This window comes from Pseudorca crassidens, chromosome 21, assembly GCF_039906515.1.
Source record: "Pseudorca crassidens isolate mPseCra1 chromosome 21, mPseCra1.hap1, whole genome shotgun sequence".
Lineage (NCBI taxonomy): Eukaryota > Metazoa > Chordata > Mammalia > Artiodactyla > Delphinidae > Pseudorca > Pseudorca crassidens.
In genome coordinates this window covers 8,365,269-8,380,506 of record NC_090316.1, presented here as the reverse complement: position 1 = coordinate 8,380,506, position 15,238 = coordinate 8,365,269, and the positions used below count along the sequence as shown (strand labels likewise).

The following is a 15,238-nucleotide window of genomic DNA, read 5'->3' as shown; positions in this document are numbered from 1 at the left end:
CCCTCCCGGATAATGACTCCCCAGAACTCACTTCTCCCAAGGCCATCCCTCACGGCCCCAGACACGAGCCATCACTCACTATTTCGGCCTGACCGGGAGCAAGCATCCCGGCCGGGCCCTGCTGACCCACCTCCGGGCAGGGGCCACAGGCCCCAGAGGCATCCCTGACCCTCTCTCTCCAGTTCCTGCCCACCCAGGTCGTCACAGAAACCCGGGGGCAGCAGTGCGGCCTGCTTCTCTGTTTGGGCTCCCTCCCTTCCCCCTCCCTGGCCAGGGCTCTGGACAGACATTTGTTCTTCCCTGAGAAATTCCTCCTCCCTGACTTCGGGGAGCTGGCCGGCAAAGCCGGAGTGGAAAATCAGTGAAGCTAATGGTGCAGCAATGCAGCAGGCAGGGCCAAGAACACGGCCCTGGGGTGGCTCTGCCCGGCGTGGTCAAGTGGACACGTGAGCCCTCCGGCTCCTGCCTCACATTCTCCCCCTGCACCCACCCTCTGCAAAGCTCAGCTCCAGGAACGCTTGCAAACACACCCTTCCGAAGGCACCGAGCTACCTCTCTCTGGAGAGGGGGTGAGGGGCTGAGTGGAGTGCCCCGGGGAAACCTGGTGGCCCCGTGCCGCGCAGATTCCCACAGCCCGAAACCCTCCGGCCTTGCACTCCAGTGGGTCTCCCCACATCGCTCTCTGCCCTGTGGAATTCCACCCGCCTTCCGGCCCAGCGGGGGGAGAAACTCCTCTTCAATGTCCAGTGTCAATTAGAAGTAAACAGGTTCTTTTCACAAGAAAAAATTACGTTGCGGACGGGGTGGGGTGCAGCAGTGCTCCTGATTGTTCCCCTCCCACCCCCGGCAGCCACCCAACACTGGCCCACAGGACACTGGCCCCCAGGCCGCAGGTCCTCCGGCCACGCCCACTGGCCGCAGCCAGTAGGACCTCGGCCTGTGCGAGGCTGGTGGTGGGATGCCCTCCGGTACTTGTTCGGGGCTCCCCCTGCAGCCAGGCTGAAATGCATACCCCTTCGGGCCAAAGACAGCTGCGGGAGCCCCTGGGGGGTTGCCAGTGGCGGCCAGGGCCCAGGGCCGGACTTCAAGCTGGGGTGATGTCTCTGGCACCATTTGCAGCTCCCCGCCACGGGCCCAGGTTTCTGCAGAACACAAAGACAAAGCCTTGCTTTGTGGTGCCTGGCATCCAGGGGGCTTGCAGCCAGAAATGGAATCGTGCGGCTTTTCCATTAAGTGTAACCTCTCCCTCTTCGAGCGGCCACCAGACTCCTTCAAATCTGGGTAGGTGGGAGGAGCTGTAAAACCCCGGCCATTAAATCGTTTATTAGTTGCAGGTTTCTGAGCATGTAGGCAAGTATTTTGAGACGGCAAGGCTCATACCGTGCCCTCCACCATGTGGGGTCTGGGGGCTTTAGCCCAGGTTACTGCTGAAAAGGGGGTGAGGATCCCCATTCCCAATTACGAGAAGCGGCCTTGTAAACAGTTTTGGATTCACCCCCTTGCTTTTCTGCAAGTCTTATTCTAAACGAGAGAAAAATACACAAAAACAAGCCTCTTGGAGCTCAAAGTGTCTTTCAAGCTAGTGCTTATCTTTTTAAAGGGGCATTCTACTCCCCGGCCCACGACCCCGCTTCAGTCTCCCCCGCCCCCCTCCCCGCAAAGCCTGGTCTGAAACAAGCTCAGCCTCTTTAAGATCCCAAACTAGAGAAGGGAAAGGAGAGGGAGGAAGGAGGGAGGCTGGTTTTCCTGGAACCCTTATTAAATCAACTTTCCAAGGACAGCCAGAAACTTCAGGCCCTCCCCACTCCCTGAGGAGCATTTGCAGACTGGGGGAGGGGCTCCCGACACACACACACACACACACACACACACACACACACACACACACACACACACAGAGCAAAGCCTTTCTAAAGGGCAAAAGCTCTCAGTCAGTGGGAGCAGGGTTTGGGGTAATTTGCTTTAAACTTTTGGGCAAACCTTTTAAATACAGAGTCCAGTCTTTTCTGAGGACAACAGCAGCATTGTTACTGAATAATCAGCAGGGCCGAGACCACGGCAATACTTTACATTTGTGAGATACCTTATAGTTCACAAAGCGTGGAGATAGATTTTTCCCTTAGGACTTCAGGTCTCTGAAGACGGTGGGGCCCATGTTCCGCCATCACAAAGCTCAGAAGGGATGATCTAGGAGAAGGGGTTGAACCACGAGAGGGACTGACTCAACCACATGGGGACCTGGGACCTGATGTCCATCCAAGTCTCGTGGGTTTCCGCTTCTGCGTCCTAAGGCACTCCAAGTCCATCCATGAAACAAGCCCTTTACCACGCGGTGTCTCCTCTGGGGTCCCAGGAAAAGGTACCCACATCTACCATTTCTGGCTCATTGACTATGTCCAGGCATGGTTCTTACAGCTTTGCAGGCATTTGCATCTGATATTCACAACGACCTTAGAAGCAGATGTTCATTACCAATATAGATTATAGAGTGTCAGAGAGGAGCTTTCCCAACAGCCAACAGTCGGTAAGCAATGGAGCCCAAATCAAAACCAAGGCAGTCCGGGGAGAACGTATGCCCGCAGACTTGTACACGAACGCTCACAAGAGTTTTAGTAATAATAGCCCAAAGTGTTAGCAACCCAAATGGCCACCATCAAGTGAATGGATACACATTCCCCATATAATTCCATTATGTGAAATTCTAGAACAGGCAAAACTAACCTACAGTGACAGAAAGTAGATCCGTGGTTGCCTGGGTCCGGTGCTGCCAAGGGGACTGACTGCAGAGGGGCAGGAGGCAAGTTTGGGGGGTGATGAAAATGTTTCATATCTTGATTGACAGTTACGTGGGACAATGCTACATTTATCAAAACACTTCAAACTGCACGCTTAAAATTGGTGCATTTTATAGAATGCAAATGATACCTCAATTAAGTTGATTTTTTTAAAATGGCAGTGTAACTTCACTCTTCACTGCCACATCGCCTCCTCATAGCCCTCCTCACCTCTCCTACCCCCTCCCTCCTGTTTGCAGAGCGGGACTTTGTCATTTTCAAGACTTTCAGTCCCTTGACTCCACCCTCCATCACTGCCCCGGCTTCCTTTCCCAGTCTGGATGCACAACCAGAAGCTTCAGGACCACCATCACCCCCTCAACCCCTATTCCTTATGTTTCGACCCTTGGATACGATACTCCCTTCCTGCTTACAAGTACCCAGGTCCGAGATGCGTACTATTCACTTTCTCCACCCTCCATCCCTGGGCTGCAAAACGGTTTGTTAGAGAAAGTTAAAAAAAATACTTTAGGGTCCACCATAAATTCATATTCCCAAAACTTATCCACCCCTCCTCATTGCCACCTATGCTGTGGCTGACCCAAATCTCTATCTACTCCTCAGAAACCTCCCACTCTGACTCACTCCCTTTACTCGCATCTTGTTCGTGTCTTTAGTCACCCGGAGTTGACATCCAACCTACTTAAACCCGTAGGTTGTTTTTTTTTTAATTAAATTTATTTTTTTGGCTGCACTGGGTCTTCGTTGCTGTGCATGGGCTTTCTCTAGTTGTGGCGAGTAGGGGCTACTCTTCTTCGTTGTGGTGCGCGGGCTCTAAGCACACGGGCTTCAGTAGTCGTGGCACACGGGCTCAGTAGCTGTGGCTCGCGGGCTCTAGGGTGCAGGCTCAGTAGTTGTGGTGTGTGGGCTCAGTAGTTGTGGCACATGGGCTTAGTTGCTTCAGTTGCTTAGTTGCTTAGTTGGCGCATGGGCTTAGCTGCTCTCGACCAGGGCTCGAACCCGTGTCCCCTGCATTGGCAGCCGGATCCTTACCACTGCGCCACCAGGGAAATCCTAAACCTGTAGATTCTATTTCTATAGTGTCTCTGCTATTTTTCCTTCCCTTACAATCCTCCACTCTAGTTCACTGCCTTTCTCTAGCTAGACATTCAGAACAACCGTTTAAGCAACTCGTCTTTCTGGCAACAGTGGTAGCAGCAGTAATAACTCCTAACTCTTTGCCTGTCAGTGCTTTACCTTATCTCACTTAATCCTGTATTACTGCTCCATTTTAAAGATAAGCAAACTAAGACTTCCTGTGTTTGAGTAATTGGTCAAACCAAGTAATGCAGCTATTAGGTGGTAGAGCACGACTTTTTTTTTTAGAATTTTTAAAAAATAAATTTAATTTATTTATTTATTCATTCATTCATTCATTTACGGCTGCATTGGGTCTTCGTTGCTGCGTGCGGGCTTTCTCTAGTTGCAGCGAGCAGGGGCTACTCTTCGTTGCAGCGCGTGGGCTTCTCATTGCGGTGGCTTCTCGTGTGTCGGAGCACAGGCTCTAGGTGCGCGGGCTTCAGTAGTTGCGGCACGGGGGCTCAGTAGTTGTGGCTCACAGGCTCTGGAGCGCAAGCTCAGTAGCTGTGGCACACAGGCTCTAGAGCACAGGCTCAGTAGTTGTGGCACACGGGCTTAGGTGCTCCGCGGCATGTGGGATCTTCCCAGACCAGGGCTCAAACCCGTGTCCCCTGCATTGGCAGGCAGATTCTTAACCACTGCGCCACCAGGGAAGCCCTGCGGAGCACAATTTAAACCTAGGTCCGCCTGACTTCTTCCTCCCATCCATCCAAACTCAGCTGCCTAAAAATCTGGAAGCTGGATTGTGTCACTTTCCTGCTCAAAACTTTTCAAGACTCCCAGTATCTACCCATTTAGGTACAGTTTCCTCAGCAGGGCATTACAGCTTTCCATATGCTAACTCAGTCCAATTTGTCCAAGCATTCCGTCCCCCGACTACCTACACACCAGGTAAGTTGTTCTCTGTACACCTTATACGTCCTGCCCCAGCACCCTCACTCATGCTGCTCCACCTGGAACACCCTTCATCTCCCTCCCAGGCCCTGCCCAGCTCTCTGGACCATCTCAATGACGGTGGCTGTCCCTCTGCCCCAGCATTCCCACTGCATTGTGTTATAACTCCACTGCGTGGTTTAAACACGGTCCACCTTGAGTTTAGCTGCCTCTGTGCTTGTCATCCTCTACCCGATGGTGAACTCCCTGTGGGCAGAGATGGTCCCTCCCACTCGGGGTCTCCAGTGTGTTCCAGGTCAGGCCTTGCCTTCAGTTCTGTCACTGAATACAACACCAATCTGCCTGCCCCAGCCAGTGCATCTTCTAGAAAGCCCCCCCCACCCGTCCCCCCTCCTTCTCCATCACCCTACAAGAGGGCAAATATCCTCACTCCTCATTCGTCACTCACACAGGTCCTGGCAGCGAGACTGGTGGCCCTTTAAACACAGCCACCATGTTGTGCGCACACCTGAGCCCTTTACCCACCACCTGCCAACCTCCTCTGCTTCTGTCACCAGCCACTGGGTCACAAGCCACACTACCCTTTGGCAGCAGAAATGCCCGAATATTAGTTCTCAGAGACCTTCGAAAGCTGCCAGGTGTGCTGTACCTGTAATTTCCATGAAGTATTTTCACAAGTCCGGAAAAATCCCATCAGCAGTGGGTGCAAGTCTTTTCCGTCACTAATAATCCCTCCGAATTCCCAATAAACTACAGGTGTCTACCAGCGCCTACGCCCCGTAATGCTCCCTGGTTCTCAATCTCTTTGAAATCCCTCCAGCAGTATATCCAAAGCAAACCACTTACCAGGCCTCCAAACAGGGCCTGTGAGAGATGGTCAAGAAAGACAAAATGGCAGGCACGTGGCCATAATGGCCGACCCTCATAGAAGATATGTCTTTGGAACAATTTTCTAGAAGCCGGAGGTCTTTATGAAGCTCCCACAACCCTGCACATCCCCTGGACCCCGATCCAAGTTCTAAACCCAAATTCACAGGTCACTTGCACCCACTACACCGCCCAACCCCATTTTATATACATCATCTAGGTTAGGGAGCTAGCTCTTGGGTCCCAACCAGAAGTTCCTTTTTCAGAAGGAGAAAAGCATAAACCTCCCCCCTGAGCACGTCACCTCTGGCAGATGGATGTCACCAGCCTTCACGACCCAACCTCTGATGAAGCTGGCTGTGTCTGCAGCCAGGCCCCCACCAGCCCAGGTACCTCGGGAGCCTCTCCTACAGTCCAGGCGCCCTCTGCTCCACCTGGGATGGAGCCTTCGCAGTTGACCACATCACGTCTGTCCCAGCCCACCTTGTTGCTGAGGGCCGGGAGCCCAGGCTGCCCCTCGGCCCGCGCCTTACCTTGTTCCGGCAAGGTTGGCGCTGGCCTGGCAGTGCAGAGCGCGGCTGTGACCAGCACAGCCCAGAACAGGAGACACTTCCAGCTCCACATCCCAGTTCTGCAGTTAGAGGTTGGTGACAAGGCTCCACACCTCCATGGAGACTCTGCCGTGGGCTTGATCCTCCTGTGCAAGCTGACTCTGGGGACAGAAAAAAAACCCCAAAGTTAGGGGGGTCTGCATGGCGGATGAGGGCCAAGGAGAAAAAGAGGGAAGGCATGTCACATGGCCACCCTGCCCACAAGGGTGCCTGAAGCAATAACTAACTCCTTCAGACACAAGAAAGGAACTGTGGTCCTGTCCCAACGGTGAATTCAAGGTTATGCGCCTTAATTAGACCAAGGAGTGGTTCAGTTCAGTCCTACAACTATTTATTGAGTGTGGACTGTTTCCCATGTTGGGAAAATCATCAGAAAGTTCCCCGAGGCATGAGCCCCAAGATCATTTGTGCTGGGAAAGCGAACGGCCTCAGGAACGTCTCCCATAGGTGACCTGGGTGTGCAGATGTGACCTCTCCCAGTTTAAGACTCCACTCCCTCTAGGGCACACCAACCCTTCGGTGAGGGATAAAGAGAGATGAGGAATTATGGAAGAAGCCCAGAACTGGGAAATGGGAGCCAGGTGAGATGCTGACCCTCTCTGCACCGACGTGATGAGGAAGCTGAAATACACCATCTCCAAGGTTCTTTCTTTTTGTCTCTAAAACTGGATGCATCTCAGGGACCTCTGGTTCTACCAGCTTCCCTCACAGAGAGAACACAACTCTCACCAGCTACATAAAAAGGGCCTCAGAGTAGGGAGCCGTGAGCTGGATCCAGTTCTCCCCGAGGCTGAGAGGGGACGGCAGACGTCCAACAGAAATGGATCCAGAAGTGGGGAAAGGTCGTGCTGAAGAATAAGGGTTCTTGCAAGGCCTGACTCAAAGATGGCTCGTGCCAGCCCCGGTGAAAGGCACAGACTGCGGTCCTTTATCCTTCTCAGGTCCGAACGGGTAAAATTGAAAACAACCCTCCAAGGTCTTCAGGATAATGGTCTTTCCCGCTCAACATTTACCAAGTGATAAGACTTTCTGGGCACCGTTTGGGCTACGAGGGGGTGACACCCTCTCTGTCTTCCAGGTGGCTTTTGCCCTAAATACTCCAGGGAACCATCCAAGTTATTCGGAGAATCCACTTCCCCGGAACATGCCCTAATGTGGTGCTTCAGCCGGGCCTCCCCCTGAGCCAGACAGGGCCCCTTGTGAGTGAGTCAGGCGCGGCTGGCAGAAAACCCCCTAGAATTCTTGGCCTCGTTCACAAGCGCCTGCCAGCGGGAAGACGCAGGCACTGCCGCTGCTAGCTCCCTCCCAAGGCTTTCCTGAAATTTTTTAATGATTTCAAACCAAAGGAGAAGTAAACACTTCTATTTTTCTAAATTTAGGAAAGGGACTAGACAAGGCAGAATCGAACAAGTATTTACTGAATACTCACGACGTGCCAAGCACGGACTAGGTAAGATTTTAAACTATAAAAATTCATTTCTTCCCCACTGTGAACTGAAGGGGAGGGGTGGGAATTATTACTGCCCTTTAAGCAACGGGGAAACTGAGACACAAAGAGGTTAAGTGCTTTGCCCAAAGATGTGCAGTGAGATGGCAAGGGCACCGGGTCTACGTCACCTGGGTTTTCGGATGCCAGAGACCAGGGTGGGAGGAAGCGATAAGGGGGTGATCAAACCTGGCTCTACCGGACGCAAGCTCATTTTCTCCAGAGGGCATCCCTGTGTCACACAAAAGCCATGTAAATAAGGACAGATCCGAGGTGACTCTGGCAATGGGAGAGCCTTTGATTCTCCTTTCCTTTGCTCTAGAGAAAGACCCTTGGAAGCAGCTCATGGATATGCCATCTAGGACACAGGATGGGGCATGATTCCCGGCCGGGGATAGAAGTGATGCTTGCCAGAGGACATCCCAAAACCACATTCCACATCTCATTACATCCCAAAGATACAGCAAATGGATGCAGGCCAGTCACCGAGAAAGGTACACCTGACTAAGGACCTAAGTAAATCCCATAGTAATGGCCAGAGTCATGAATGAATTTTTAGTATCCAACAGGAAAGGGTGGTATCATCTCGAGATGATGAAGCTTGTTTGCAAAGGTAGCAGGCAGGCAGCTCCCACCACCACTCGGCCGCTCTGTCCCCTGAAAAGCCTGTCTACCTCCTCGCAGGTGTGGTCTGCCTGCTGACTGCCCTCTTTCAGCTCTGTGATCAATGCACTTCAAAATAATCTGGCAGTTTCCCTGCAAAAGTCTCTTCCTCTCCTCCCGCCCTGGGCCTTGAGTCCCACATCTGTAAAACAAAGGATGGTCAGAAAACCCAGCCCCCCGGCCCCCAGGCACCCACTCCTGGAATGAGAAGGGGTAAGCGGGCTCACAACCTATTGTGGAAAACACAGGGACGCGAACCAGTCCCCAGACTATCTGGGACCCTAGGGACTGCCACCTCCCCCTTCACCTCACCTTCTTCCCATTCTAATTAATGAATTCTTTAAGTCTCTTAGGAACAGTCTCCTTCCTCCACTGCCTGACAGATGTGACCTGTAGCCCTGCAGGTGCACACAGCAGCCGGCCCCTCAGCATCTCCCCATCAGTCACGTCTCCTGGGACTGGCAGCCCAGCTCCTGCTCTGGGTGCAGAGGTCCTCACTGGGGAACGAGGAGAGTTGGGGGACACACGTCATCTCACTTATTCCACTTGTCATCAGAGGGAGCTAAAACAGTTGCCTTGCCTACACCACAGGAGGTTACGAGCTTCAAATGGGGGGCATGGGTGAAAGTATCTGCTCTCTCCTCTCTAAAGCCCTAATCAAATGTAAGGAATTATATATAAACATTGTGCTTTGAGTCACTTCTTGATAGCAATCTCAGGAGACTTTGGTAATTGGCAACCGGAGGACATGAACTTCCTGCCTTTACAAAGGCATTTCTCACCATCCATCTTTACAAACCCCACACTCTAGACCTAGCTGTCCCATTAGGTGGCCCCTCGTGGCTACAGAGCACTTGAAATGTGGCCCGTGCGAGGCAGGATGTGCTAGAAATGGAAAATACATACAAGAATGTGGAGCCTTTCATTGATTTTCTTAAACTGATTACATGTTCAAAAGATGATATTCCACATATATTGGGCTAAAGCAAATACATTATAAAAACTGAAACAAACGAATTAAGGAAAATGAATTTCACCTGTTCCCTTTTTCTTAATTTCAAACGTGGCTACTGGGCTTCCCTGGTGGCGCAGTGGTTGGGAGTCCGCCTGCCGATGCAGGGGACACGGGTTCGTGCCTCGGTCCGGGAGGATCCCACATGCCGCGGAGCGGCTGGGCCCGTGAGCCATGGCCGCTGAGCCTGCACGCCCGGAGCCTGCGCTCCGCAACGGGAGAGGCCACAACAGTGAGAGGCCCGCGTACCGCAAAAAAAACAAAAAGCGTGGCTACTGGAAAAATCTGAGATTCCATGTGGCCTGTGTTACATTGTAGGGGACAGGACAGCTCTGGGCAACCTCCGTGCCCTGCCAAGCGTTTCTTCTTTGCCCTTCCTCTGTCTTCAGCGGGCTCTCTCATTCGCCGAGCCCCACCTCAAACAGCCAGGTCCTCTTCTACAAGTCTTTCTTGGGCCTTGGGAGGATCCTCTGAATTTCCAAAAACACCATAGGGTCTCAAGCTCCTTAAGAGCAGGGTCTATACCCAATTAACCTTTGTCAATGACCTTAGCACCTAACACCCACACGGCAGAGGCTGGTACATTTGGGAACTGGAGGCATAAATGAATGAAACAAGGAGAGGCCGATGGAAACGAAGCTGACAGAGCCACGCTTGCAGAGAAGAGGTTGACAATGCCAGAGGAAATCGTCCAGCACTCCTTGTTAGCCAGCCAAACTCGATCTCAAAGCATACCAACCCGGACATTTTCTAAACATCTCGATTCCTCAGACTTGAGGAAGTGACGCCCAAACTTTAATCCCTTTAGACGGGAGTAAGACTTCTTAACAGAAATGGTGGCTTTCCCCAAAAGTGACCAACAATGAGCATCCCTACTCATTGGTGAGAGTGGCAGGACAAGTTCTTAATAAACATCTGAAAAAACACATGCAGCTCAGCTTGAGAAATTGTACCGGCTCCAAGAGAAACGCTAATTTAAAAGTTTTTAGTCTCTGTCAAAAAGAGTGCCCAAATGTCCTTGGGAGTGAGGTATGTAAAAAGCAAGTAGTAATAAGAGAAACCCTAAGTGCTCCACGGTAATCTAGGCAGCCTTGCTACTGAAGACAGAATGGGCTTGTGGACCATCACATGCTTGGAGGTGTTCACCCAGGTGAGGGCTATTTACTTGGAGCCCAAACATGGCTTTTTTAATTGCAAGTGGAATGGTGATGAGGAGAGAATTTCTAAGGGAAATGCAAACTTAGGGAGAAAAGCAACTCTCCTAGCCCAAGTCTGGTTTTTAATCCTCTCCGGAAACCCCAGAACCTTCTCTGAAGTTCTGCAGCTGGACTCCCACCAGTCCCGGGTTCACTCAGACCTTTCCCAAAGCTCTTGCGATGAAATATGCAAGATGTATTTCCCAAGAGGAAATTAAGCTCCTCTCAAGTGATGTGAGGCCCTTTCAGAGCAAGATGTTTGGACCCCTTCTGTCTACCTTCTTTTCCTTCAGCAGCAACAGGCTCAAACTGTCCTAGGAAGCTCTTAACTAACAGCCATTTTGATGAGACAGATTAAACAATGGAGGCCCAAGGAAGCATTCAGAGGCTGCTGAAAGCCCAAGCTCACAGGAGCAGATCTCCTGTTTTAGGGGTCTCGCTCCAGGTCGACACCCAAGAGCAAACAAAGCAAAACCTCATGGACTTTTCTCGGTCTCCATGGCTGGAGGCTACCTACTGGACGCTCAACTCAGTTCTCCTAGCCCCCAGAGTGCACCAGGAACAAAGCTGGGCCAGGCTTAGGGATGCCTGGAGATGCTCTGATCCTCTTCCTCAAGGCAGGGTGGGGTCATAGCAATGACCATGCTCCTCTCAATGTCTTCCCGTGCTTCTGCTCCACTTGCTCTTCTAAGGGTGCCTAACGGAACTTTCTCACATCCTCCATGGCCAGGAGCCAGGGAAAAGGACCCAAGACTGCCTACTCTGGAGCCAAAGGAAGAGGTGCCCACTCTGGCCCGAATCCCATTTGTGAAATGCCTCCAAAATGCACATTTCTACGGGCTTGGTCAAAGCAGACAGTGAGAGCACGCTATCCAAGTGACTCGCCACCCGGATGGCCCTCATTAAAAAGCTGACACTCAGCTATGACTAAGAGTAAGTGCAACAGACGTTTCAAGGAGCTCGTCACCGATGCAGTACACAACCATCCCCGCTGGAGCCAAGCCTCCAGCAGCCTCCCTGTCCCCAGACACCCTGCGCTCCTCCGGGGGTCTGCAGCAGCCCTGGAGCTTCTCCCAACCAACTGGGGGGAAATATGTAAACAAGTCATTAGGGAGGTAGTCCCGTAAGGTAGCTGGGTCCTCTGCAAGGGCTCTCGCTCCGACACTCACTCGAAGGAAGGGCTATGACCCAGGCTTGGGGGTAATCGGCCAGACAGAGGCATGTCCCACGGGGCCCTGCTACTTAGCTCTTAAACAAGCCTCAGAGAGGAAACCGGGAGCCCGGGCCAACAGGGGAAAATGGCCACTTTCTGCTCAACAGTCTCAAGGCTAAGGTTCTACAATTTAGAAGGTATTCCAAAAAAAGCTCTGGGCCGGAGGTGCAAAGGGCAGGGCACATCTGCAGAGGAAACAGTCACCTTAATTACCATGTCTAGAGAAAGTGCGATTTCATTACAGCCTCCAAACTACTGCCCAAAGGAGGAAACCAGAGAAGTGTTTTCAATTTGAAAGAGGCTGGAAAGGAGAGGGTGAGAGAACAACTCTCCCCACCCTCCTGCAACTTGGGAGCCAGAAAGTGCTTTCCTGCCTTGAGGTTAGAACCAGAAAAACCCTCCACAGTCCTTTCAAACCTCCACCCGGTCCTGACTTGGTAAAACGCCCCCCACTTCAGTGTCCGGGAGCTGCCGTCCAAAGAACTCCTTAAAAACACCCAGGGAGCGACAGCCCGGGGCCTCCCTCCCACGCCCGGGCCGCTGCGCCCCGGGCTCGCTCCAGGGAGGGTGGAAAAGGGACGCGTGACGCCACCGCCGGGCGGCCCGAGACCCGGCGGCGGGCTCCGGACAGGGTCAGACGTTCCCACTGCTCCAGCTGTAACTGAAGGGAGGAGAATGTAATGCTTTGGTTCCAGAAACTTCCGTGAGGGCCAGTTCTGGGTCTGACCATCTCTAGCAGATGAGATGGGCCACCCCCGAAAAACTTGGCCCCCTCTCCTACGATGCCTCTTTTTCACACGAGCCAGAAAGCACCACCTCCATATCAGATCCTAAATAACTTGGCATCCAGGGCAACTTCTCTTCTCCTCAAATCCCAACGCCTCATCCCCAAGTCTTAAGAAATCTTAAAGAGCGAGGTGGTACGGCCAAGTTGAATAATCCCAGTTTTAATCTGGGGGAGGGGGGAGGGAGGAAGAGGGATGTTCTTGTGACTGCGGTGTACCCGTGTGGGGTGAAACGGAACCAGATGCGGCGGCTACATCTGGAAAATCGGGGCGGGGGGGAGTGGTGGGGGAGAAAGACACCGCAGAAACTTTGAAAAGGGCTAAAGCTTCTGGGCCCAGAAAGGAGAAGTAGGCTTCACCGCTCCCCCTCGCCCCCCACCCCCTCGCCCAAAGGCGTCTGGCTGCCTTCACAGGCTATGAGTTAAATGAACTGCGACTACAAAGTCAACAAATTCCTCTGCAAATGAGCGTTCTAGCCCCTCTTCTACTAACCCCAAACATAACGGGAAAGCGGAGCGGGGGCAGAGGGTTCTGGGCCCGAGGAGCAACCTGCATCGCAGCCGAGTGAACCGCACGGGACAAAACCCTCATCCCTTCCCCCACCTCCTCGAACCAGATTGGAACTGAACATTCCCCTCCCCCCCGACCCCATAATGGGGCTTAACATCACCCGCTGGGCGCCCTCCCCTTCCCCAAACTTCCGATCCTTTCAGAGATGGACTAAGTCGAAGATAAGCGCCTCTGGAAAAGGGAATTCCTTTCTCGCTCTCCGCTAAGGCAGATTCAGCCATTTGGTGACGACACCCCCTTAAAACCTATTCGAAGAGAAGCTAACCTACCCTCCACTTCCTTCCCCCTTCAGGCCCCCAGCCGCCCACCCACCCGCAACTGCGACCCCAGACCTTCCCGGAGGTGGAAAAGGACTTAGAAAGACCCCGGATTTTTAGCGTGCCACCCAAAGCTACCTGCTGGATTGGGGTGAGTCCCCACGGGTGGACTAAAAGGAGATGGAGTGGAATGCGGCGCGCGGGCGCGCGCACACACACACACACACCCCACCTCGCTGCCCACTCCCGCCCGCCTCCCCAGTCCCAGGAAACCGAGGGCCGCCGCCGCCTCGGCCCCGGCCCTGTCCCTGCCCGGACTCACCGCCGAGCCGCCGCCGCCTCGCCACCTCCCCAGCGCGAGTTGGCGGAAAAGTTGAGCGGCGGGCGGATCGGTGGGACCGGCTCGGGGAGGGGGCGCAGGAGGCGACGCGAGTGGAGGGAAGGGAGGGGAGACAAAAGGGGGGCGCCGAGCGCTGGGGAGGGAGCCGGGGGTGGAGGGGGGCGGGTAACGAGTGGAGGGAGGCGCTGGACCCGACTGGGTTGCGGCCGGGGAGAGCGCGCAGCCGGGAGGCTCCAGCGCCGGGGGCCGCTCGGGACGCGGAGCCCGCCCCGGATCCGGGGGCGCCGCGGCTCTTACCTCACTCGGCGCTGCGGTTCCGCCTCTGGAGGGTCCGCCGTGGCTTGTGCGGGCGGGCGGGCGCCCGCGTCCCCGGCTCCGGCCCGCCGCCCCCGGGCTCCGCTCGGGTCCTGGCGGGGCCGCGAGAGCCCCACTGCCGGCGCTCGACTCCCAGTGGCGCTCGGAGCTCGGCGCCTCCGGCCCGGGCGGGAACAATGGAGCCGAAGCTGGTGCCCCGGAGGCGGGGCGGGGGGAGGGCTCCGGTCCGCCGCCCGGGATTTCCAGACCCCGTAGCCCCCCTCTCCAGCACCGGGCGGCGGCCCTCACGCTTCTGGCAGCCCGGGCTCCATAGCCCTGCCGGGGCCCCGGCGCCGCGGCTTGCCCGACTGCCGCACTGGTCCCCTGCGCCCCGCGGGGCGCCCCTCGGACCGGAGAAAAGTCCTCGGGCTCCGCCGCTCTTCCAGCTGCGGCGCGCACTGGCGGCCGGGGAAGGCGAGGTCGCCGCAATGCGCTAAGCAGAGTCTCGGTCCTGTCTGGACGTCGCCGCCCAGCTCCGGGCACAGCCCGGGCTCCTCCGCGCGCTGCGGCTGGACCAGAGTTCGGGCTCCCGCTCGCCGCCGCCGCCGCCGCCGCGGAAGCCGCCGCACCAGTGCCCGCAGGAGCGCTCCGAGCGCTGTGCGCCGGCGGGGCGCGAGGACTCGCTCTCTCACTCCCACCCCGCGCTGGTCCCACCTCCTCCTCCTCCCCCTGCAGCTGCCTGCTGGGCCTTGTAGTTTCCGAGCCGCGGCCCCCGAGAAGGGGGAGCGGGCTGAGCCGCCCCGCGCTCCGCTGCTCCTTTCCTGCGGTCTGGCCTCCTTTGGCGCGCGTGCCCCTCTATCTGAGCACCGCCAGGAGCGCGCCCAAATTTCGGGCGGTGGCCGAATGAGCAGTTGTGAGGATGAGGTGGGGAGACGCTGTAGCCCTGAGGTTGCACATGGTAGCACGGGCTTTGGAGTCGGACTGTGTGCCTTGGGGAAACGATGTTCTCGCTCTACATCTCAGTTTTCTCATCTGTAAAAGGGGGGTAAGAGTACTTTCCGCATAGAGTTTAGGATTAAATGATAGCCTGGCACATAGTTACTCAGTAAATCCAAGCTGCTTTTATTCATGAGAAG

At 54.7% G+C, this 15,238-nt stretch overlaps 1 protein-coding gene and 1 long non-coding RNA gene across 14 annotated transcripts in view; one reads left to right on the top strand and one right to left on the bottom strand.

The window, feature by feature from the left end:
* The window catches only part of FGFR1 (fibroblast growth factor receptor 1), a 64,011-nt gene extending 49,617 nt beyond the window's left edge, over window positions 1–14,394 (bottom strand). For 9 of the 13 annotated variants that reach the window (XM_067721785.1, XM_067721782.1, XM_067721781.1 and 6 more), the window contains exons 1-2: window positions 14,106–14,239; window positions 6,209–6,387 (exon numbers count right to left, since the gene is read on the bottom strand). In XM_067721785.1, coding sequence (XP_067577886.1) covers window positions 6,209–6,299 — 91 coding nt within the window. In that variant the 5' untranslated portion in view covers window positions 6,300–6,387; window positions 14,106–14,239. Of the gene's footprint in view, window positions 1–6,208; window positions 6,388–13,606; window positions 13,673–13,790; window positions 13,910–14,105 lie in introns of those variants that run through there. The other 4 variants (XM_067721786.1, XM_067721787.1, XM_067721777.1 and 1 more) reach the window with 3 other exon arrangements.
* LOC137216055 (uncharacterized) lies at window positions 7,556–8,736 on the top strand. Its single transcript, XR_010939570.1, has 3 exons — window positions 7,556–7,736; window positions 8,095–8,266; window positions 8,457–8,736. It is a non-coding gene; the product is annotated as an uncharacterized lncRNA (long non-coding RNA).
* Window positions 14,395–15,238: the final 844 nt, after the last annotated feature.